This window comes from Chlorocebus sabaeus, chromosome 25 (assembly GCF_047675955.1).
Source record: "Chlorocebus sabaeus isolate Y175 chromosome 25, mChlSab1.0.hap1, whole genome shotgun sequence".
NCBI lineage: Eukaryota > Metazoa > Chordata > Mammalia > Primates > Cercopithecidae > Chlorocebus > Chlorocebus sabaeus.
The window spans coordinates 19815777-19842096 of record NC_132928.1 but is presented as its reverse complement, the minus strand read 5'-3'; the positions used below and the strand labels follow the sequence as shown (position 1 = coordinate 19842096).

General features: G+C 41.9%; 1 protein-coding gene across 1 annotated transcript; it reads left to right on the top strand.

The window, feature by feature from the left end:
• Positions 1–15840: 15840 nt before the first annotated feature.
• G0S2 (G0/G1 switch 2) lies at positions 15841–16829 on the top strand. The gene is made up of 2 exons (XM_007988593.3): positions 15841–15978; positions 16090–16829. The coding sequence occupies exon 2, from the start codon at positions 16122–16124 to the stop codon at positions 16431–16433; it is 312 nt and encodes a 103-aa protein (XP_007986784.2). The 5' UTR covers positions 15841–15978; positions 16090–16121; the 3' UTR covers positions 16434–16829.
• The last annotated feature ends 9491 nt before the right edge of the window (positions 16830–26320 follow it).

Genomic DNA, 26320 nt, shown 5'->3' with positions numbered 1-26320 from the left:
TAAAGACTTAAAACAAACTTTAGCAATTAAGACAGGATACCAAGATGCAAATGCCTGGTTAAAATGGATCAAATATTCCATCTGCATGTTAAACAAAAGCAATTGTTATGCTTGTGCACATGGCAGGCCAGAGACCCAGATTGTCCCCCTTCCACTAAGATGGTGTTCCAGTTGACCAGGCATAGGCTGCACGATAGCTCTTTTCCAGGATTCTACAGCCTGGAATAATAAGTCATACCAAGCTCTGTCTGCTATATCCCAAAGCCTGGCACTCTGCGAGTTAGCCCCCGAGGGCCATCCAGCTTCCATCTTCTGACACTAAGTTCACTTTGTGTCTCTCACAACAGGGAGGAAACTTAGCATTCCTGGGAAACCTGAAAGGATGCAGTGAGCTTAAGAATTTTCAAGAGCTTATCAATCAGTCAGCCCTTGTTCATCCCTGAGTGGATGTGTGGTGGTATTGTGGTGGACCTTTACTGGGCACCCTGCCGAATAACTAGAGTGGCACTTGTGCTTTAGCCCATTTGGCTATCCCTTTCACCCTGGCTTTTCGTCAACCAGAGGGAGAAAGAGACATTGTAAAGCGAGAGAGGCCCCTTATGGGTCTTTCAACTCTCACATCTATTTAGATGCAATTGGAGCCCTGCAAGGAATACCAGATCAATTTAAAGCTTGAAACCAAATAGCAACAAGATTTAAGTCAATATTTTAGTGGGTGACAGTTCATAAAAATATAGATGAGATAAACTACATCTATTACAACCAACAGCAACAAGCTTTTCATAAGAAAAAAAAAAAGAAAAAAACTCATGTTGGCCTCAGTCCTGGGGCTACCTGACCTGACAAAACCCTTTACACCCTATGTGTCAGGAAAAAAAATGGCAGTTGGAGTTTTAACCCAGACTGTAGGGCCCTGACCAAGGCAACTCTAACTCTTGGGCAAAACCTAAAGTCCCTCCATGCTGTGGTGGCTTTAATAAATACCAAAGGACATCATTAGCTAATGAATGCTAGACTAACTGGATACCAAAGCTTACTCTGTGAAAATCCTCGCATAACCATTGAAGTTTACAATACCCTAAACCCCGCCACCTTGCTCCTGGTATCAGAGAGCCCAGTTGAACATAACTGCGTAGAGGCATTTGACTCAGTTTATTCTAGTAGGTCCAACCTCCAAGACCATCGTTAAACATCAGTAGACTGGGAGCTGTACGTGGATTGGAGCAGCTTCACCAACCCCTGCAAAGTGACTCTGAAGAAGACGACAAGCCCTGCTCCAGTCACACCCAGAAGCTGACTGGTCCACACATGGCCGAAGCATGAGGAAACTCATTAGGGGACTCATTTTCCTTAAAATTTGGACTTGTACAGTAAGGACTTCAACTGACCTTCCTTAGACTGAGGGCTGTTCCCAGTGCATACATCAAGTCACTTAGGTAGGACAAAAGGTTGCTACGGTCCTATTATTTTACTGTTATTATAAGTGTACTGGAACTCTAAAAAGAACTTGTTTGTATAATGTTATTCTATACAAGGTATGTAGCCCAGGAAATGACCAACCTGATGTGTGTTATGACCCATCTGAGCCTCCCATGACCACAGTTTTTAAAATAAGATTAAGAACTGAAGACTGGCGGGGGCTCATAAATGATACGAGTGAAGTGTTAGCCAAAAAAAAAAGAAAGAGGTGCCCAAACAAGTCACCTTGAAATTTGATGCCTGTGCTGTCACTAACAGCAATAAGTTAAAAATAGGGTGTGGTTCTCTTAATTAAGAAAGAGTCTATATGGCAGAAAATAAGTACATTTATCATAAATTAAGACTGTAGAAAAATAAATGTGGATACTGGTCTTGCATCATTTAGGCTACTTGGATAAAAAATGAAAAAATCCTGTCCACCTTCAGCAAGAGAAAGGTGACCCTTCCTGTACCAGTGGCCAGTGAAACCCCTCAGAACTAGTAATAATCAACCCCCTTAATCCTCGCTAGAAAAAAGGGAAATGTGTAACCCTAAAAATTGATGGAGCTGGACTGGATCTTCAAGTAAATATCGTGGTTTGAGGAAAAGTTTATAAATGCTCTCCTGAACCAGTATTTCAAAGCTTCTATGATGAATTGAATGTGCCAGTACCAGAAATTCTAGGAAAAAGAAATTTGTTTTTGCAATTAGCCGAGCATATAGCCCAGTCTCTCAACGTCACTTCATGTTATGTATGTGGAGGAACTGTAATAGGATATCAATGGCCATAGAAAGGTCGAGAATTAGTACCTACAGACCCAGTTCCTGATGAATTCCCGGCTCAAAAAAAAAAAAAAAATTCACCCTGATAACTTTCGGGTCTTAAAAGTCTCAATCATTAGACAATACTGTATAGCAAGAGTGGGGATGGACTTCACCCTTCCTGTAGGAAGACTCAGCTGCATTAGGCAAAAACTGTGTAATAGTACTACAAAAACAGCCACCTAGTGGAGTTCAAACCATACTAAGAAAAATCCATTTAGTAAATTCCCGAAGTTGCAAACCGTGTGGATCCACCCAGAGTCCCACTGGGACGGGACAGCTCCCACTGGATTATACTGGACATGTAGGTGTAGACCTTACACCTTATTACCCAACCAGTAGGCAGATAGTTGTGTTATTGGCATTATTAAACCATCTTTCTTCCTACTGCCCGTAAAGACAGGTGAAATTCCCTGTCTATGCTCCCTGTGAAAAGCGAAGCATAGCTATAAAAAAAAAAATTAAAAAGATAATAAATAGCCCCCTGAGAGAATCATAAAATATTATGGGCCTGCTACTTAGGCAGAAGATGGCTCGTAAGGATATCGGACTCCCATTTACATGCTCAATCGAATCATACAGTTACAAGCTGTCTTAGGAATAATCACTAAGACCGGCAGAGCCTTGACTATTCTGGCCTGGCAAGAAACTCAGATGAAAAATGCTATCTATCAAAATAGATTGACTCTTGGCTACTTGTTAGTAGCTAAAAGAGAAGTCTGTAGAAAATTTAACCTTACCAATTGCTGCCTGCACATAGATGATAAAAAAGTAGTCGAAAATATAGTTAAAGACATGATGAAACTGACACATGTGCCTATAGAAGTGTGGCATGAAGATGTACAATGAGCTGAGAAAGTAAAGGTTGCTCCAAGTCCAGGAAAAACCTGGATGGAAACAGTGCATGGGAATAGCAGTTCCCTTCAGGGACCTGGGGAAGAAAATAGTATTGCCAACATGGCTTTTGTGCAGGAGACTCTACTCCACTGCTGCGGCCTGACGTGCAGGAAGCTTTTCCCAGCCAAATCACACCACAGACCCATATTGAGCTTGTAGAAACTTTCACAACTCTGTCTTTCTTGAGTCAAATACTGTTAAAACAGGTTGTTCACTCTTGAATGTGGTGCCATTCTTAAGATACATGTGAGCATACACACACAGGCACACACATACCTTTGCACTTTTTCCTGCTACATTTTATCTTGTTAGTTTTGGCTTGTTCTCCATTTGCAAGGCATTGGATTTGGTATGGACTTTATCCTGCATACTCTCCATCATCTCCAGGTTAAAGTCCAAAGTCTTCAGCTGGGCACTCAGGGTCCAGCTGATAAAGTTGCATTTTAGGCCCTAACTCACACAACCCCCTTCACAGACATGCTTTGATTTAGTCATTTGCTCTCTCAACCACACTTAGGCTGGATTCATCCAACTCTGCCTGTCTACACTGCCCTCTCCTCCTGTATACTTGGCAAGATCCTAAATCCAAGACTCAGACCAGATTCCTGGATCAGTGGTGGCTTCTCTGGCATTCTCTGTAAATTCTTCCCAAACTCTGGCAAGTGGACCTGACCTATACAACTCCATCAGCAAACAGTTCCATTCTGTTTTGTCAGTCTCTTTTCTAAATATCTCAAAGTTGCATACTTATGCTTGTTCAATGTTAATTATTTTGTGATTTGTCCCCAAACATGGATCATAAAATCCTTGAAGTTAAGGAGATTTCTTGAGTTCATAGCCCAGTGTTTGCACATAATAGAGGCTCAATAAGCAGATATTGACTTCTTAGTAGGAACTCTTAAGGTAAGAGACAACCATAAAAAGTGCTTGAAGAATATGATTCCATGAATATCACCCCGTAACTCCCTCTTGGGACAACTTAGCAAGAAAATCACCCAGAAAAAAAAATAATTTTCCTCTCAAAATTAGAACCTGAGAAAATTCATGATAAACTGATCCACTCATCAGCAGAATTTCAACCCTATGCAGCTGTGAGTTACACACCAACTTCCTACTCTATCCACCCTAGCTGGTACTTACACATGGGAACAACCAAACTAGCAGTACTTTTGGTATTTGAAACTGAAATAGTTCTGGGATCAGGCCATAGATTCTAGTCACTCCAGCCTTTAAGATCCAGCTTTTAGAACCTTGAGAATGAAAGAGGTAAATGTGGGTTTAGGGGAGAGGAGGGCACAGACGGACAGATGGTCTTAAGAATCAAGTACCCCTAAACATGTTTTAAGAATTCTGTGTCACTCCCAAAGAATTAGGCAACATGTGTATCAAAAATGTCTAACATTTGCTGTCTATCCCTGTGCTGACAATGATAATGTGTCCCACTGTCAGTTTCTGGCTCATTGCAGCCTTTGGCCAATGAGCACCAAAGCCAATACGCTGAGAAGCCCCTCCCCACAACCAAATGGGGTCTAGGAATGTTTGTTTCTCTAAGTCCATTGCCTGGGGATCAAGAGTATCCCAGGAATTGACATAAGCATTGAGGGGCAGCTTCTCTCACCAACAGCCCCTCTGTGTATTCAAACTGCTGCTTTCCTGGCCTTTCTGTCTAGATCTTTGACAGTGCCTGTTATTCTTTTAGTTGTTCTGGGAGTCTGAATCTCCTGTCTGAATCCTCCTCAGCAAATCAGTCTGCATATTGCATACTGATACTCTTCCACCCCCAGCTTCTGTCTGGTACTCACTCTCAGGGCCTGGACTTCTCTTCTAGTTTTCCTCATCACATTTCAGCAGACCCTTCTGACTTATAACCTAGAAACAAAAAAACACCCAGAACCATTCATTCATTCAACAAATATTTATTGAGTGCCCATCCAATGCCAGGAACCCAGCAACATAGTAGTAAACAACTCAGACACAATCACTATCCAGAGGAAGTCTACTGTGTCGTGGGACACAGACATTAAACACATAATTACCAAATAATTTATTAATTTTGCAACCGGAATAACCTGGACTTCTTTAGCCATCCAAGAGTCACTCTTTCCCTCTACTATCCAAATAACAATAATTCTGGGAATTCTAAGGTTAGATGCTAACATACTAATCCATTCTAGTTGTTGCTGCCCCCAAACACTTCTAGCTTTCTTATCACCATTTCTCTATGCTGTCCCCAATCTCTCTTGCCTAACTTGGCCCCCAAAGCAAAGCATGAACAAATGGTCTTTCCTCCATTTTCATAACAACAAAACACATAGCTGTTGAGTTTAAGAAACTTTACTGAAAGTTTGGAGAAGACATAGGGAAATGACTACCCCAAAATAAATATCAGCTCTCACCACACCCAGAATTCGTGCAACATCATAGCATGTTCTGCCATCTCCTGAGCTCTGAAACTTCACCAGGTTGCAGAGGCCATGGCCCTCCCTCTTTCAACAAGAGTATTCTCTTTCTATGAATTCACTTCTCTCTTCCCACCCCACGAAGAAAGCGTCTTACAAGACAAGTCTATCTGCCTTGGGATTATAATCTACTCTGTGCTGTTTGCCATCCATGAGCCTACATTCATTCATTGATTCATTCATTCAGGAACTATACCTTGCTCACTTACTTTGTATCAGGCATCGCACTAGGTGAGGAGGTTATAGCAACAAATAAGACAGACAGGACCGTCCTTCATAAAGAAGACCAACAATAAGCTAGTAAACTAAAAACTATACCTGACAATTACAAATTTTGATGCTTTCTGTGAAATACGAGAAAACCAGAATGATGTAATAGATGGGTCTCAGGAAGGGGGGATTGCCACTTTAGAAAGGACAGATAAGAAAAGTCCCCCTGAGAAGGTGACATGTGGGATGAGTCCAAAAGATTTAGGTCTGGATTTCCCAAAACAAGCTAAGTATATATTTAAGGTACCGGTAAGGTAGAAGCACCAAAATTTCCTTCGAAAATTTTTATTTTTTAATACATGAAAAAAGACATGGAAGTAGACCCCTTAGGAAAATGAGAATGCTGTAGGCGCTTCCTTATACATATTTTAAAATGTAATATTGTGTTTATTTTTATTTAGATGGGCAGTGTAGAGGACCCTTAATCTTTCCAGGGTTTAGGATCTCTAAAGTCATACTCAATCCTCAGAATATGCCAGGAAGGGGTGTTCTAGGCAGAGAAGGAACAAGCAAAAAAGTCCAGTGGCAGCAAGGAGTTTGGCCTCTTCTAGGAGCAGGAAGAAGGGGTGAAAACAGCATGAGCAAGGTCAGGGGTTAAAGCCAGGGCTGGGGAAGCAGACAGGGGCCAGTTCACATAGAGGAAATGGTTCTCAACTCTGGTTATGTATGAAAAGTCCTTGGAATATTCTAAAACTTTCTGATGCCTGGGCCCTACTTCAGGAGATTTAACTGACCTGGAATGGGGTTGAGGAATTGGTATTTTTTTTAAGTTTCTCAAGTGATTCTAACATGTAACCAGAGTAAAAAAAAAAAAACATTGACATGGGGCCTTGGAACCAGCTGGAGGGACAGAATGTTGAATGATGAAGAACACGGACCCTGGAACCACATTACCTGGTTTTGAGTCCCATCCCCACCACTGACTAGCCGTTTGATTCCCAGACACTTTGCAAAAGCTTTCTGTTCTTCAGTTTCCTCATCTATAAACACAGGTATAATAGTTTACCTACCTCATAGAGCTGTTTGTAGGCCTAGTAAGTTAATACATACAAAGGTCTCAGAAGGCACACACTGAAGATGCAGTAACTTTTACTAAAATAGCTGTGACTATCCTATGCTTTCCTAGAGATGGAAAGGGGTGGATGCAGACAAAGTGTCAATTTGATAGAACTAACAGCACTTGCTAAAAAAACTGGAAGAGGGAGATGAGGGGGGGAAAGGAATAAAAGATAGCTTCCATGTTTGGGGTTTTAGCAATTAGGTGGAAAGTGAGGCTGAGTCCCAAGATGGGGAAGACTAGGAGATAAATAAGTTTTGAAGAAAAAAAATCAAGAATTTCATTTGGCATGCATTAACTTAAAGACACACTATTAGACATCCAAGAAGAGACACAAATCAGGCAATATGTAAGCCTGGAGCTCAGGAGAGACAAACCAATTTCAGAGTCATTAACATATAGAGCTGTCCTGTCCAATACAGTAGCCACCAACCACACATAGGGGGTTATTTAATTTAAATTTAGATTAAACAAAATTAAACATTCAGGTCACCAGTTTTCACCACATTTCAACCGCTTAGGAGCCTCATGTAGCTAGTGGCTACCATATTGAACAGCATAGAGACGCAACATTTCCATTGCTGCAGAAAGTTCTGTGAGGAACACTGAAGGAGTCTCAAACCATGGAACTGTAGGAAGTCATCTAGGAAGTGGTCCATGATTCTGGCTACACACTAAAATCATCTCCAGGAATTCAAATTGATTTGTCTTGGGGAAGTCTCAGGCGTTGGTAGTGCTTAATAACCCAGGATGACTGTAAAGTGGAGCCAGGGCTGAGAGCAACTGACCCAGGGAAATAATGCAGGAGAAGAAAGGAATCATGGGAGGGCCTGGATTGCTCCAACAGTAGGGGCAGTGACTCCAGAACCAATCTTTCTCTAGAGCTCCTGATTCATGATTCACATACAACTATCTGATGAACATCATTGCCTGCATGTCCCATAAACAGCCCAAACTCAATAAATCCAAAATGGAGCTCATTTTTCTCACCAGAGGTGTTCTTCCCCTTCTCATTCCCACACTTGGGAGTCACCCCAAGTCCCAAGTGATTCCTCTTCCACAGCACAAGTCTGCCAGGTTTTCTGATTTATCGCTCAGTCTGTCTCTTTCTCTCCCCATTATCTCTGTTTTGGCCCAGTTCTTCATGGTCTCCTGCCTGAATTACTGTAACAACATCTCACTAGCTGCCTCTAGTTTTGCCCCTCCCTTATCTATCCTGCACTCTGCCACAGCGATCTACTTAAAATGCCAGTCTTGTAGTGTTTTGCTGTGTAAAATGTATCAGTGTCTCTCCTTGCCTATAGGATACAGTTCAATTGAAGACAGATTTGTCACTATGTATCAAACATCTCAAAGGAACTATGCACTGCCCTAGTTCTGAGAACACTGCACTGAGCAAGACAGAGAGCTCCTGAATAGAACTGCAGCCCTGCAATGGGGACAGACAAGAAGGTTATGAAAGGGAAAGTGAGGTGGCCATGGGAGCATGCAGCAAGGGGAGCTGGCCTTATCTAGGTGAGAGGAAAGGTCTTCCCTGAGGAAATGAGAGAACAGTGACACTTGGAGGATGAGTAAGAGTTCAACAGACCACAGGGGATGAAGAACATGTTCTCTACACATGGAAAGAACTACATGGGTAAGGACCTGAGCCTGCAAAGGAACAGAGAACAGTGTGACTGGCACCGAGAGTGAGGGTTGAGGGATATGGGATGAAGCTGGAAAAACAGACAAGGACAGGATGGTGGGTGGCTTATATGCCATGTGAAGAATCTGGGGCATTCCAAAGGGCAAAGCTGAGATCCATTGAATGATTTTAATTTTTATTCCACTAAGTTTTTGCTAAGCACTGAAGGATTTGAAAGAGAAGAGTGACATGGTGAAGTCTGCACTTTTTGAAAAGACTACACTGGCTTGAAGTGGAGTAGAGTGGCCAAAACCTGAGGCAGAGAGACCAGCTGTGAGGCCATACTAAATGGTCTGGGGGAGGCAATGAGAGCTTAGACTAGAAGGGTAGCAGAGGAGATAGAAAGCAGATTGAATTAACAGATGTTTAAGAGGTAGAATAAGTCTTGGTGATTATTATTATTATTATTATTATTATTATTATTATTACTATTTTGAGATGGAGTCTCACTCTGTCCCCCAGGCTGGAGTGCAGTGGTGCAATCTCAGGTCACTGCAATCTCTGCCTCCCGGATTCACGCCATTCTCCCGCCTCAGCCTCCTTAGTAGCTGGGACTACAGGCACCTGTCACCATGCCCAGCTAATTTTTTGTATTTTTAGTAGAGACGGGGTTTCACCATGTTAACTAGGATGGTATCAATCTCCTGACCTCGTGATCCCCCCGTCTCGGCCTCCCAATGTGCTGGGATTACAGACATGAGTCACAAGTCTTAGTGATTTTTCACATTGGAGAGGTAATAGAGAGCAAGGAGGAAAAGTCAAGATGGCTCCTTGACTTCAAACCTGAGCTGCTAAGTGAATGGTGCAGCTTAGGTTAAGAAAGGTGATTATAAGTTATGGGGTAGAAATATTGAATTTGGCTTCAGACACAGTAATTCTGATACCTGCAAGACATCCAAATCAAAATGTAGAATAGGCAGAGGGATACACAGGTCTAGAGCTCAGATTTGTAAGTCGTCTGTGTAGAAGCAGCAATGGAAGCCCTGGCAGTAAATTAAATCACTGAAGAGAGCATGTGGAATAAGAAAAGGGGCTCCAGGACTAAGTCCTGAGAAATGCTGACATTTGTAGGTTAGATAAAAAGGACAATTGAGATAAAGATCCTGAGTTTTGTCCAGAACAGGGTAAGAGGAAAACCAGCAGAATATGGTATCGTGGAAGCCAAAGAGAAATGTGTTTCTAGAAGAAGGGAGTGGTCACTAGTTCCTAGGCATGACATGAGTAAGTGATTATTTATACAACTGCTCGTTATCTGACCCCTACTTACTGCTTCCTGCTCATTTTCTGCCATTTCCCAAAATCCATCCTTTATGATTTAACACCAATCTTGTCTAACTTCTCTTGGACCATGTGATGCTTTATCTTGCATCCTCCCTTTTCATATGCAGTCCCATCTCATTCAAGGCCTCCCCATGCCCTGAACAACACCCTATCCCAGAACCGCCTGGTGAACACCATCCATCCTTTAACATCCTAAGCCTCTCAGGAATCATTTACCCGTAGGACTTCTTTGACCACCTCCTCCCCAGATAGAATCATACCTGTCTCATTCTGTTCTCTTTGTTCATCTGGTATAAATTTCTATTACAGTGCCTATCCAAATATACGGTAATACCTCATTTACAGTCTGTATCCTCTACTTCACTATAAGCTTCTTGAGGGCAAATGCAGTTTGTATTTTTCTTTTTTCTTTTTTTTTTTTTTTTTGAAAAGGAGTCTTGCTCTGTCACCAGTCTGGAGTACAGAGGCATGATCTCGGCTCAGTGCAACCTCCGCCTCCTGGGTTCAGGCGATTCTCCTGCTTCAACCTCCCGAGTAGCTGGGATTACAGGCACGTGCCACCACACTCAGCTAATTTTTATATTTTTAGTAGAGACGGGGTTTCCTCATGTTGCCCAGGATGGTCTTGATCTCCTAGCCTCCTGATCTGCCCGCCTCATCCTCCCAAAGTGCTGGGATTACAGGCATGAGCCACCACACCCGGCCTATATTCTGCTTTCTATAACTATGATTAACACAGTATCAGGTACATGGATGGCTTCAACGAATATTTGTGGGCCTTACTAGAAGCTACCTAAATGTCACCTAAGGAATGCAAATGTCCTGGGCTTTGATAAAGCATCATGGAAATTGCTGATGTAGAGCAAGAGGCAAAGACAACTGAATAATAACAGCCATCATTTAACGATTGCTTCATTTGTGCCAGACACTGCCTAAGTCCCTTACAGAGCTCTATCTCGTTCACTCTTCATCATACTCTGTTTCATAGGGGCTTATCATCATCACCACACCCCATTTAATAGGGGCTATCGTAACTCTTACTTCACAGATGTGGAAATAGAAGCTATAGAAGTTAAGTCACTTGCCCAAGGTCAGGCCCTAGCAGATGTAGGAGTCAGGATTTGAAGGAACCCAGATTTGCTTGACTTTAGAGCCCTGTACCCTTAAGTCCAACTGGCATTTGAGCCTGGGAAAAATTCCTCGTGCTGATTCAAACTTGTAAAGTATATTGTTTAATCTGGAAATGGTATGTAGGCAGCAGGGTGCAGTTAATTCTAACCACACCACCCATGGCTATTCAAGGCTCCCAGCGCAGTCTGCATGCCCCAGCAGCTGCTGGCTCTGCTTGACCAAAAGGTATGAAGGACAAAAGCAGAATGCCTATGAAGTCTGTTTCTTTGCCTTGATTTGTACCAGGGGCAGGCTGGAGGGTGCCCCAGAATGAGCCAATGGCTGCAATGTCAGACACTAAGTTGGGAGTGGAAGTGAAAGGTGAGGAGACCAGAGTGGAGGAAACTAAGCCAAGTTGCCAGGTCTTGGGCAATTTCAATACCAAGGCTCTGAGCCAAGGACAGGCTACTGTGCTTGAAATAACTTCCCAAGAGAGCCTTAACTGGTCACTTCACCCTCTCTATCCCAGCACTGACTTTTAGGTCAATGTAACTAATATTGACTAGCCCCCTATTCTATGTTAGCACCACAAAAGATACAAAGCTTTGGTCTTCCACAGAGCCAAGGCAAGCCCACAGGAAACAATGAGAGAGTTGTACAAAACGGTAATCAATCCAGTGCCAACCTGTGCAGTACAAGCCCCAAAGGCTACTGAAATTCACAGAAAGGAGAGATCAGGGTGTGCTGGCATGGGCAGTGGTAGCTTCTTGGAGCACATGAACTTGACCTCAGTGAAGAAAGGAAGACAAAGTAGAAAGAGGACAGCATTTCAGGTAGAAACAACAGTGTGAGCAAAAATGAAGCAGCAGCGATGAGAATGAATTGTTTCTTGGCCTGTGAAGAAACCTCTCTGTGGAGCAAAGGGCTGTTGTGGGAGAAGAACAGGAGAAGATCAGACCATAGAGGTCCTGATTTCCAAGAATACTAAATTAAGCAAATTCAACATGCAGGATCCAGGAGTCCATTATGTGGGCAATAAGAAATGATCTTGAGCTTTAAACAGGCAGTTGACAATAAAAAATTAAATTTTAGGAAGATTCATTTGGTGGTAGTGTTTAAGATGGATTAGAGGATAAAGGATTAAAAGCAAAAAAAGTGTCCCCCCAAAAACCTGAATGCTTAAGAATCTACTAAAAGTTGGACTGCAAACAAAAACACACAAACAAACAACAACAACAACAAAACAGCCCCTTCCCTGCCAGGCTTCACAGTCTAATGGGAAAGCCATTCATTAATCCCATAGTTACCCATTAAGGACCTATTATGTGCTAAGGATTATACTGGGCACTGGGGACACAGTGAGGAGCAAACCAAAGTCCCCACCCTCACGAAGCCTATCCTGCAATGCACGTGGAAGACAATATAAAACCAAACCATTAAGTACATCCACATATAGTCAGGTAACCAAGTGCTATGAAGAAAAAGAAAGTACGGCACTGGGTGGAGAGTGGTGGGATGCAGTAGTCAGGGAAGGCCTCTCCAAATAACTGCCATGATATTTTAAGCCCAGAGAACAAAAGAAATGGAGATGTCACTGCTAGAAATAAGGATATTGAGAAGAAGACTAAGCTTGTAAGAGTACAGAGAAGGGAAGGAGTCTTGTTTTAATTGTGTCAAGCTGTGATAATAGCAGGGTATCCACACAGAAATATCTAGACTCTAGAACTCTAGTCTATAAGACCAGAAGAGATAGAGCTTGCAGTGAGCCGAGATCGTGCCACTGCACTCCAGCCTGGGCTACTGAGCGAGGGTCTGTCCCCCCAAAAAAAAAAAAAAACTACAAATAGTTTTGTCATATCTCCTATTATGACTCCCTCCCTCCAGCTGCCTGGAGTCCCAAGGGTGGACAGTGACTTTGTGTAGGTGGCAAGCAGCTGGTAACAAAATAATAATTATTATTATAATTATTGTAATAATAATTATTATTGAAGCTCATTTACAACTAACCATCCAAAAGACCTCTTTCCCCTGTGTCTTCAATCTCTAAGACAGAGTGGTAGGGACAGTTCTATCCCTCCTCTGTACTTACCCCTTGAAACACATGTACCCCTTTATGACTTTACCTTCTGAAGATGGCTCTGAATGTGTCTGAGAAAGGGATTTAGAAAGCAAAATATAAAAAATTTAAACTAGCCCTTCCTACCTTCCTAGAAGTGGCAAGAGTTAAATGTTGAGATAGACTCAAGGGTAGGATGACTATTTCAGTTTGCCTGGAAGTGTCTCAGTTTTAGCACTGAGAGTCCTGCATTTCAGAGAACCCCTCAACATTGAGCAAAGTAAGATGGTTGGTCACCCTATGGCTTGGTTTGACCATCATAGCTATAACCTGTGTCTTACCCGTGTGCATGACACAACACAGTGCTTTACTTCCTTAAAAATGACATCAGCCCCATTAAAGTACGTGTTTAGTTTCCAAGCCCTACCTAGTCACCTTCTACTCTAGGAGCCAGGTTCTCTTTTCCCACCCAGACAGATGAGCCGTGCTCAGAAATTCCTAGACATGAGTTGACACTGGATTCCTTAGCCTTCTACTCCCATCATCTCCCACTCAGCCCCAGCTACCACCTAAACTAGGAAGATCAAATCTACCAGTGACCTCCATCCACGGCACTTGCTGCCCCCTCCTCTGTCCAGCTCTTGCCAATATAGCTGCTGGAACCTGGAGGTCAAAGTCAAATTATCAAAAAAGGATCTGAGCTGGTGATGTGCACTACCACAGCAAATCACAGGAAAGGGGAACTCCAGATAAATTACAGCCTTCTGACCTAGGAAGATGTGTGGTTTGCGTCTGTGTTACAGAAACACAGGAAATGCTTACTGGACCAGTCAATTTCAGAGTTTTGGGTCCCAAGCTAGGCTGACTCACCTTCAGAATGGAAACCAAGTGACAGCCCTCATATCAGGGCACACATCACATGCTCTTCCAGAAGTCAATGGGTTTGGAACCCTCACAGATATTGGGAAAGCTCACTAATCATTTCTGCCAGTTATCAGAGGTTGCTCTGAAATTATAAGGAACATTCAAAGAAAACACCAAGACTGATATTAAACTTGGCAGGAACCCTTATTACAGAATTTTCCTGCCTGACAAGGTTAAAAGAACAATAAGCAGGAAACACAATCCTCCAGGAATAATCAATCCTCTTTGGCCCCTGGTCACCTTGACTCAAACAGACTAAATTCTAAAATGTAGAATTTCAAATAAGCTATTTAGATAACCTTGACCATTCTCCACACACAAGCCCTTGCCTGAACTATTAATAGCCAAGGCAAAGGGTAGTTGTTATTGCTGCCTTTTTAAACTGAACCATCTGGGAAATTGCTTCAGACCCCCCAAGAAAGATTCCTGTTAACAATTCAAAAACTAAAATATTTGATCCCTGGAGACAGCCCTTTCCCCTGTCCCGCCCTTCAGGCTCAGTCTGACTGACTGCAAAGGCTGTTGCAAGATTGCATCACTGACCTTTGCAATTTTCTGGCCAGTTTGATTTCCCCTTCTTTCCCCTGCCCCCTCCCTTTCTCTGCTTAAAGCCCGTTGGCCAATTTGCCTCTCCTTTTCCCCTACTTTGCTAATTCTGGCATATCCATAACCAAAGCCAAATTAGAACGCTCCCTTGGCCCCAGGTGATTATATCTAATCCTGATCAAAATCAATCCTACATCTTCAACGTCCAAGAGTACTCACACTATGGATTCTTAAACTGTCTACTACACACCCTTCTGCCCACAAACTGCTTCAAAGCTGAAGTTGAGCTGGAACAGTGAAGTTGTACCCCCAAACCCAGGAGGGTGGCAGAGAATTATTGAGGAGAGTATGAAATACTTCCATTCTAGAATAGCAGACAAACTTCTACCAACAGCCCCTTCCATACTCGATCCCCCATACCCCAGCTCCCAACTCCACTCCTCAGTGAGAACAATTTGAATTTAAAGGCTCTTCCCTGATACACGGAAGTACATAAGGAAACAGCTTGCAGGCAAAGAGACTACTCTCTCTCTCTCTCTCTCTCTCTCTCTCTCTCTCTCACACACACACACACACACACACACACACACACACACCTCTGTGCATAAAAGCACCATCAATGAATAGTTTTCTATCAATTGACTCTAGCTATACATGCATGCACCTCTAAATAAAACCAACCAGGCAGGAAAGAAACAATATTAGCACATATTGCTTTATCCAAGCGTGACCTGCTCTATTCTGTTACCCAGATCCCTCCCCCTTGCCTTCTCCTCTCTGATGCAATTGCCACACACGTGGGAAGATGATAACCCTTCGGAAGAAAAAGGAAAGCTTTTTTTTTCATTAGATGGAACCCCAGATTCCCTCATTATTTATAATGTCAGGCTGTCCTGGACGAGGGAAGATTGTACCCACTGACACCAATAAGAAGGTGCCGTCATGTCAGAAATGTCCGTGGACACCTCCCTGGGTTCCAGGTCCTCCCCTGCGCTAGCCCAGAGTGGGACTTTCGCGTGCACACTGGCCCTTCCGCGTGCCCTGCTGCCGATGACCCCGCGCGCGTGCCGGGTCCCCTAGCTCACACAGTCGGAGCGTGCGCAGCGCGTGGCCACCTCCTGCCAGGTCCCAGCGGGGTTCCACCCCCTCCTTTCCCCCTCCTCTTCTTCCTCCCCCTCCGCGTTCCCCGGGCTCTGGCCGAGCCAGTCTGGGCCCGGGAGCCCAGGAGGCGTGTCTCGGAGAAAATATATAAGCGGCCTCCGGACGCTAAAGCGGTGCCAGCGGCGGAGTCTCCAACTGGAAGAGCTGCAGCTGCCGAGCGGAGGAGAACGCTGAGGCCAGTCGGACCGACGGACGCGCTGACCGCCGCCAACTGCAGCTCGCGCTGCCTCCTGCTCGCGCCCTGCCACTAAGGTGGTCCCCCTTTCTATGAGCCCTCCCTAAGATAAGCTGGGTGCGGGGTGGCGGGAGGCTGCAGCCGTTCTTCGGTGGCTGAAGTCCCCTCTCCTGCTGCTCCTCCTGCAGGTCACTCCCGCCTCCCAGAGCCTAGAGCCGAGATGGAAACGGTCCAGGAGCTGATCCCCCTGGCCAAGGAGATGATGGCCCAGAAGCGCAAGGGGAAGATGGTGAAGCTGTACGTGCTGGGCAGCGTGCTGGCCCTCTTCGGCGTGGTGCTCGGCCTGATGGAGACTGTGTGCAGCCCCTTCACGGCCGCCAGCCGTCTGCGGGACCAGGAGGCGGCCGTGGCGGAGCTGCAGGCCGCCCTGGAGCGACAGGCTCTCCAGAAGCAAGCCCTGCGGGAGAAAGGCAAGCAACAGGACACCGTCCTCGGTGGCCGGGCCCTCTCCAACCGGCCGCACGCCTCGTAGGAACTGTGGGAGACCAGCGGAGTGGGAGGGAGAGGCAGCAGACAGAGACAAACAGACCGAAAGAGGAAGGGAGAGACAGAGGGGTCGCGCGCACAGGAGCCTGACTCCGCTGGGAGAGTGCAGGAGCACGTGCTGTTTTTTATCTGGACTTAACTTCAGAGAAACCACTGACATCTAGAACTGACCTACCACGAGCATCCACCAAAAGGAGTTTGGGATTGAGTTTTGCTGCTGTGCAGCACTGCATTGTCATGACGCGTCCACTAATGTGTCAATTATCTAAATGCGTCTACCATTTTGCACTAGGGAGGAAGGATAAATGCTTTTTATATTATTATTATTAATTATTACAATGACCACCATTTTGCATTTTGAAATAAAAAACTTTTTATACCATATCTCATCTAATTCCTGAGAGGTGTGGTATCCTGGGGTGGGCAGCAGGGAGGGTTAGCAGGCGGGTGACGGTGATGGGGTCTTACCTGAGCACTGCAGCGGGAGCAGCTTCCTGAAGGTCAGGCACTTGCTTCACACCTAGGAACTGTGTAATAAGCTACTACATGCAGGTAAGTCTGTTGAGGACTCGTTTTTCCTTCTTGTTAGGGGTGGGAAGAGAAAAACTTTTATAACTTCCATGAAATTTAGCATTTTAAGATGAGAAGGTAGATCAACTTCTAAGCTAGAGTGAGTGGGAGGTAACTGATTAATTCTAAGGCAGAAAAGCTCTTTGATCCTCACACCTGTGCACCAGAGCTTCCCATGGCTGATAACTTTTTCTTCCCAACTGTATTTTAGACAGAGAGACAGAGAGAGAAGGGAAGAAAAGAAAGGAGGGAGATCTGGAGGTGAACGACAGGAAAGAAAGGAAAAACTAGCTACCTGGCAGGAAAAGAGATAAGCTCCCAAGAACACCAAAGCAGATGATGAGTCTAGCTCTACCCAGCCTTCCTCCCCATGCACCCAGATCATAGTAAGAAACTCTGGGCTAGAAAGAGAAAAAAAAAAAAAAACTGGTTGTTGCAGATCTGAGTCCTCCTCCTCCAGTGTAGAGCTTCATCTGTAGTAATAGCCAATTTGGTGACTCTATAGGGCTCAGCAAAAGAAATTTTATACTTTAAAGAGTTAGCCAGGAGTCCGAGGCATGGTCTTAATGCTAGTCTCCTCATATTTTTCATGTCACCAGTCCTAATCAGGACTTTACTCCTTTCATCAACAGCTATGCATTTTTGCCAAACATATCACTGGCTCACATCATTGCCTCTGCTCAGACTCTCTCCTTTATCCAGTGCCCTACACACATCTCCATTTCATTTCTGCCAACTCAATTCCTACCCAGTGTTCCTGGCCCTGATCAAAAGCCATCTCTCTCTGAAATCTATTCTTATCACTCCCAAAGGAAAAAAGCAATCAGAATGTGGTAAGATTAATCAAGAAAAAGAAATGTATTTGGAGTTTTAAAGGAAAAGAAGAATGTCGGTGGCACCATGGCTCTCCCAGTTTCCGAAATGGGAAACTCAGCCCTATACCAAGGCAGAGCCTCACTTTCAATGTCCAAGAAACTTCCTAGGAACTGACTCAATTTTATCCTTCCTGCTGGTCTTCCAAAATGCCTCTTTTATTAATTACTCCTTTGTCCATTCAGCTACCACCTTGTCTGGCTCTCAACTGCTCAAACCATCCTCCTCACCCTCTAGCACCTTCGCCCTAAACTATCCGTTGTCAGACTGTCTTCCTTTAATATCTTTCATTCTGCTGCTCCTGAACTCAAAAACATCTGAGACTAAAACTCTTATGCCAGGTTTCAGTGCCTCCGTGATATGCTTCCATCTCAGCCGGCCCTCTTGCCTGATTTGTCAGGCTGCCTAGCATGAACCCCGGTCCCTTCCTGTTCCCTTCTGGTTTTCTGCACCTTTGTTTACTTTACTCTTCCAACCTGAATGTCCTCCCACCCACTCACTACCTCCACATCTTCTGAAACCACATACCTCAAATTCTCCAAGGGAGGTATGATTTCAAATACAAGTGTTTTGCCCATTGTCAAACTACATGTGAAACTGTGTGCTCTGATTTTTTTTTTTTTTCCCGGGATGGAGTCTTGCTCTATCACCAGGCTGGAGTGCAGTAGCACAATCTCGGCTCACTGCAACCTCCGCCTCCTTGGTTCAACCGATTCCACTGCCTCAGCCTCCCAAGTAGCTGGGACTATAGGTGTGCACCACCATGCCCAGCTAATTTTTTGTATTTTAGTAGAGACAGGGTTTCACCATGTTGGCCAGGATGGTCTCAATCTCCTGACCTCATGATCTGCCTTCCTCAGCCTCCCAAAGTGCTGGGATTACATGATTTTTTATTTAGAAAGTAATGCCTATGCATTGAAAGTTTGCCTATATATTAAAAAAATAAAGTTGCCTAAATATATAAGTATGCCTATACGTTTGTGTAGAAGGAAATTCCCCATGCCTGTTTATATTCAAATTACCAAACCCAATCAAATCCGAGCTATTGAAATCTCTGTTCTCACTGGTCTCCTCAATTCTCTGAGTTCTTATAGGCCATACAGCCTGAGTCTCATACTGCATCACTCAGTAATAGACTTTTTTTTCTCCCAGTTGTTCTGTGGGCTTGGTCATGTCTCTTATAGTACAATCTTCTTGAAGTAAAGGATCATGTCTTCAGTGTTCACAGAAATCTTTTGGTCCTAGGCAAATAGTAGGTTCTTAATAAATACTTGATTGTTTAATTAATCATTTATGAGGCTAGAGCAGTGCTTGTAAATGAAAGGAGAAGCAATTTTGTCCCCCCAGAGAACATTTGACAGTCTTAAGATATTTCTGGTGTCTGGGTGAGGGGAGGGGGCAGTACTGCAGGCATCTAGAGGGTAGAAGTCAGGGGGGTTTAAACATCTTCTAATGCACAGGACAGCCGCCAACACAAAGGATTCTCCATTCCAAAATGTTAATGGGGCAGAAGTTGAAAAATTCTGAGTTAGAGGAAAGTAAGGAAAAAGGGTTTGCTTAATAATTTCAGAATAAAAGTTATGAGGTAGTCTCACAAGGCTATGTCTGGTTACGATCAAACATGTTCCTCCCCCAACATAGGAATAAAAATTGTCTTTTGTCCTATTCTGCTTGGTAATTTTACCAACAACCTAGGAGAGGTAACAGGAAGTATACTTATCAATTCTGTTGATGACACAGAGCTGAGATAGCACAGTCAGAACTCAAAACAACTCAATAGGCTGGAACCATGCACCAAAGAAAAACCAACTGAAACTGAATAGGGAAAAAGATACAATACAGAATTCAGGTTCAAAAACCCAACTGCATGACCACAGAATTTGAAAGACATATTCTAGCAGCAGATCATGTGAAAAAGACCTCAAGTTTTTTAAAAATTTTAATTGATACATCATAATTGTACATATTTATGAGTACAATTTGTTGTTTCCACACATGAACACATTATATAATGATTAAATCAAGGTATTTAGCATAGCCATCACCTCATGCATTTATCATTTCTTTGTGGTAAGAACATTCAAAAGCTATTTTGTAATATACAATACCCTACTGTTAACCATAGTCACCCTACTGTGGAAAAGAACTCCAGAACTCTTCCTCCTATCTAATTGAAACTTTGTACTCCTTGACCAGCCTCTCCTCATCCTCCTCTCCCCCATCTCCCCCCAAGTCTCTGTTAACCACACTGATCTACTCTATACTTTTATAAGATCAGCAAAGATCAGCAAATATATATATATACACACACACACACACATATATATATATATTCATTCTACATTTAAGTGAGATCATGTGCTATTTACTATTTGTCTTTCTGTGTCTGGCTTATTTCACTTAACATAACATCCAGGTTCATCCATTTTGTCTCAGATGACAGTACATCATTGTTTTCCATCGCTGAATAGTATTCCATTGTATACATGTACTACATGTTATTTATCCTTTCATCCACTGCTGGCACTTAGGTTGATTTCAAGTCTTGTGCTACAACAAACATGGGAGTACAGATATCTCTATATACCCACTAGTGGGAATGCTGGATCTTATGGTGGTTCTACTTTTAATCTTTTATAAACCTCTATGCTGTTTTCCATTCCATTAGGGGCTGTGCTAATTTACATTCCCACCAGCAGTGTGTAAGCATTTCCTTTTCTCTACATCCTCACCAACACGTGCTTTCTTTTGTCTTTTGGTAAGAGCTATTCTAACTATAGTGAAGTGGTATTTAACTATGGTTTTGATTTGTATTTCCCTGGTGAGCAGTGATGTTGAACATTTTTTTCATATACCTGTGGCCATTTTTATGTCTTCTTTTGAGAAATATCTATTAAGGTCTTTTGCCCATTTTAAAATTAGGTCACTTGGGTTTATTTTGCTATTGGGTAGAGTTTCTTAAACATTCTGGATATTAACCCTTCATCACATATATAGTTTGCAAACATTTTCTCCCATTCTGCAGGTTGTCTCTTCACTGCTAATTGTTTCCCTTGCTATGCACAAACTTCTCAGTTTGATGCAATCCCATTTGTCTATTTTTGCTTTGACTGCCTATGTTTTTGAGGTCTTATCTAAAACTTTGTTGCCTAGTCCCATGTCTCAAAATGTTTCCCCTATATCATCTTCTGGTAGTTTCATAGTTTTCTTATGTTTAAATCTTTAATCCATTTTGAGTTGATTTTTATAGGTATGCATGACTTCACAATGGGGATACACTGTGAGAGATGCTTTACTAGGCGATTTTGTCATTTGTGCAAACATCATGGCATCTACTTAAAACATACCTAGATAGCATAATCTACTACATAGCTAGGCTATATGGTGTAGCCTATTGCTCCTAGGCTGTAAACCTGTATGGTATATTACTGTACTGAATATTGTAGGCAATTATAACATAATGGTAAGCATTTGTAAACCTATCAACATATCTAAACATAAAAAGGTACAGTAAAAATGTTGTTATAATTTTATAGGACTACCATCGTATATACAGTCCCTCATTGGCCAAAATGTTATGTGGCATATGACTTGATATGGTGAGATGTCAGGATCTAGTCTTGTTCTTCTGCAGGTGGATATCAAAGTTTCCCAGCACCCTTTATTGAAGAGAGACTGTCTTTTCCCCAATGTGGGCTCTTGGCAACTTTGTTGAAAATCAGCTGGCTGTAGGTGAGTGAATTTATTTCTAAGCTCTCTATTCTGTTCCATTGATCTATATATCTGCTTTTATGCTAGTATCATGCCGTTTTTGTTATTATAGCTTTGAAGTTTATTTTGAAGTCAAGAAGTATGATGCCTCTAGTTTTGTTCTTTTTGCTCATACCTAAAGATTTTCAGTGGTTACAAGTTCAATAAAAGCCAAAGAGGGCTTATAACAGGACTACTAAAACAAATTAATGCTTCATTAGTAGAAGTATAGTGTGCAGAAAAAGAGAAGGGCAAGATGATTTGTTATACTTTGCATTCTGTCAGGGTGAAAAACAAAGTTTAAATCGGACTGCCTGGATTTGCTTAGGTTTGCATCTTGACTCTCCTATTTGTAGTTCTAAAACCTGGGAAAGTTATTTACACTCTCTCAAGTTAGTTAAATCCTTTCTTCATCTGTAAAATAGTACCTTCCTCAGGGAAAATTTAGCTGATTAAATGAGACAAAACACATAGAGTTCTTACAGTAGTACTTTGCATATAGCAGGCTTTCAGTCAACAAGAGTTATTATTGTTATTGTTAATATTTTAAGACAAACCTTGACCAAAAAAATTTTGCTTAATTAGAGTGTCTAGGGCAAATAAAAGTCCAGAAACTCTAACACATACAGAACAATTGAAGAACAATAGAGATATTAGATTCAGTAGCTTTACATGACAATTGTGCCAAATATTTTAAGAGCTGCCATATTGGAGATGATAAGACTTGTGTGGCTCAAAAATGGAGAACGAGAACTATCAAGCAGGATTACAAGGAGGCAGATGTTATATTATTAAGATATCAGAGTAATTAAAAAACATAATGAGTTGCCTTGTGATATATAGTAAGCTCCCCACTACCAAAAGCATTCAAGCAGGGGTTGGAAGTCATCTGCCAGGGATGGTATAAACTGGAGAGGAGATTTCTGGACTTGGAGGTTGCATCCAATTATACGATGCTAAGATTCTGTCTAATATTACCACCAAAAAGGGGATGTACTTCCCTTTCCAGCCTGTCTGTCCAGATCATCCCTTTCTTTAAATGCTTCTTTATTCTTTTTCTCAGCATATTGATAAATATGTTTCCTTTTTGCTCAATTACTATCAAATGTGATAAATTTGATTCCAAAATTAAATTATTTCTTGATTAAACTCATCTAATTAATGCTTTTGCCTTTTGTAAAAATACCTTAACCTACTGGTCAAACCTAATAGTCTCAAATTTTGTCATAGTGAAATATCTATTAAAGGTATCTTCCTCTTCACAAAAGACCACAAAACTTTGATCAATTTATAGAAAGAAATATATATAGTTTTATGCTATATTATGTGCCTTCTCTTGCACTATATTCTAATGAAAACAAATAGTAGGTATCAACTGAGAATATTTAAAGTTTCCCACATTCGCAGGAAAATTTGATTGTTCTATAGTCATGCTAACCAGAACTAGTAGAAAACCCACTGGCTTAATAAATGACAACTCACCTGTTAAGCTTTTAGAAGCCAACCAATCAGTGATAGGCCCTCATTTCTGACAGTCAACCAATCAGGAAGGAACTCATGCCATTAACTGCATCTCAGAGTGCTAACCAATCAACGAATAGTCATGCTTCTATAGCTGATGTCAGTCCATTTATGTCTGGGAAAGTACACCAGTCCTTGACCTTCATGCATCCTCAAAAACCTATATGAGATCAGCAGGCTGCTGTTCAGACAGATTGAGCAGAAAAGCTTACCCTTACTATAATGAGCAACAAGTTTACTATTTTTGTTTTATTTTATATATTAAATGGTGGTCTCATCATTCTTTGACAATTCTAGAAGCTCTACTGTGATTGTTTTAAAGACCTTCTCTTGGCAATATTCCAGGGAACATGGGACCAACAGGTACACTTACTGGGCTCCTTGTGCACAAGTGCATTTGTCTCTTAGATCTGCTGCCCAGTGAGAAAATCTCAACAATAACCTGAGCTCTGACTAGTTTTATTAAGTTCTCATCGCTTCTGTAATTTGCAAGCAAACAAGTCTTTGTATAAGATCATTTTTCCTAGTTCTTTGTATAATATAATTAGAAAATTTAGTCAACAGGTGCACACTTTAGTAAACAATTATACCTAGACCTTTGTATAAGGTCATTAGGCATTTTGTTTGGGAGGTACACCACTGAGTAATGGGACATAGGTCTTGGTATAAGATCATTTGACATTTTGTGTGGGAAATATACCATTGGGTAGTTCAACATAGGTCTTTTTATAAGTTCATTAGACTTTTGGTTTTGGAGGCATAAATATTTTTACCATTAAACAGTTTATTCCCTTCCTACTCTATGTTTGCTTTTGCTTGTCCATATTAAAATGTCTTATTGTATTTTTTCTGGATTGCCTTATTTCTGATATAAGGGAGTGTTCCAGAGGAAATGAATGGAGATATATATTCCATAAGTTACCAATTCAATCCAAGCTAGTCCTCGGGGATAACAGTTGGAGGTCCAGTAGACTGAAAACCAATTTGTGAAAAGGCAATTGTCAGATCTATAAAAAACTTTCATGACAGCATGCCCTGTCTTGTTAGTCTGTGATAGGATACTTTTAGTTTGTACACTGGGGTCAAAGATTTTGTCAGGTCATTAACTATGTGATCCTTTCTAACCTTTGCTTAGAAAGGGAACCCAAGGTACCATTGACAGGCACACACTTTTACTCAGTGGCACCTCTCGTCCTTCTTGGTTTCTTCCATGTCAAAACTGCAGCCTCCACTGGGAGAACTCCTGCTTTTCATATAAAATTGCACTGTAATCCTAACTCTTGCACTTATTTTTGTAAATTGCCAAAAAAAAAAATTTGTTAGAATAGCAATGGCTATCTTGCAGAACTTCTGACATGTCAAAATGAATAAATTAAGATATTTAAGAGGAACTCCAGAAAAATTAGGAGACAAAGGCCCAAAGAGGCAATAGTTAGCTTCTTTCATTGGCAAGCTAAGGCTTCAAAATAAAATTTTAACTCAAGAATGGTCTCTCTCAAAGACTCTGATGCCACCTAAAACCCACCCTCCTTTCATTTCTCTTTCTACTCGGCATTACCTGACCTTCAACATGAGCCACCCCTTTCTTCTTAGTTTTCTCTGGAAAAAAGTAATCACATTGTAAAACTGCTAAACCAGAGGGCAGCCCTAAAAAGCTGAATTTAAACCCTGGCCTAGAGCAAAATTAAAAGTTACCATGAAAGATTTTCCTAAGCCTCAGGGGTGGTTGAGCAGAAATTAGTTAACAATTTAGGATTTTATTAGGTACTTATTGTTCTGGATTAAACATCTGTACCAAATGATTCAGTTAAGTGTTAGTCTATCCAATAGAGAAAACAAATTTATAAGCAGCAGGGTAAGAAAAAAAATTAAATAACTCTGTTGTGCAATATGAAAAACAAATGCCTTAAATGGACAAGAAAAAATTGAAAATACAGTACAAAAAGCAATGTCAAAAAAATCTTTCTTTTAAAAGTACATTAGACAAAGATTAAAAATTGTAAACTAAATAAAAATGAAAAGAGGCTTCAGAAAACTTTCAAAGAGCATTCTGGAGTACACTCAACAGCTGAAATAAAAGAAACATTGTCTTTATTTTTTCTATGAAAGGGCTCAAATATGAATTAGGGGATTTAATGAGAAAAAAGTAATTGAAATATGAAACTGACAGCTTAGAAAATATCCAGTACATAACTAGATATTTTCAGAGAGCTCTAGAAAGTAAATAAGCTAGAAATCAACAGAACATATGGTACTCTACATAAAAAACTTGCCCCTGAAATAAAAACAAGACCGAAAAGTCTTGCATTTTCTAAGAATTGGGAACATATAGAGAGGGGTACTTGTAGATATTCCAAGCAAAAGGGTCATTCAAAGAACCAATGTTCCACATTGGCTAAGCAACAGAAGGATGACTATCCAAAATCTGTCTGATGGTGCTTTTCCAAAGGAGACATTAGCACCCAACAATTACAGTCCTTCTTCTGAGCTTGTGTGCCCAAATCTCTATACTCTCCATCAGGGCATAGCTACATCCAGTATGGCTTACCACTCTATCCCCAGCCTCTAGCCCAGTGCCTAGCATAGAGTAGGTGCTTATTAAATATTTGTTGAACAAATGAAGAAATAGAGGAAGAAAGTACATTTTTGTTTTGATACGCTGTAGTCCCTTCCTCAGTCCAGAGATCACAAACCTCTGAATTAGGATGTGACTCTCTCTGTCATTAATTGGCAAGAATCATGGTAGAATTACCGTCCCTATTTACAGAGTCTCTTTCCCTAATACATCCCATTGCAGATTCCTGTCTTCCCTTTACCATCCACTCCAGCATCAGCTGATGCAGTCACTAAAATGGTTTATAAGTCACATATGAGATTCCCTAAGTTTATAATTGAGAAATGTGTGGACACACAGCCCTCACAGAATGCATTGGATTGCTAGAGTCTCTCCTGGTGAAAAAGGAAAACCTGCCCAAACCCAGTTTTTGTTTCAGTAACTTCCTTTGAGACAAAGCCAGGAATCTGAGAGTGAGCACCTGCTAAGGGTGGGACAGGGGCTCTGTCTGGTATGCCTCTCCCATGTTAAGAGCTAACAATAGTAATGGATAAGTCTCCAGGGAAACCAGGACCACTTCCAAGCATTCCTGTCTTGGGCTGCCT

What these genes read in the sequence shown, in the direction of transcription:
- G0S2 (XM_007988593.3), top strand. Translation starts at nt 16,122, where the DNA reads ATGGAAACGGTCCAGGAGCTGATCCCCCTGGCCAAGGAGATGATGGCC.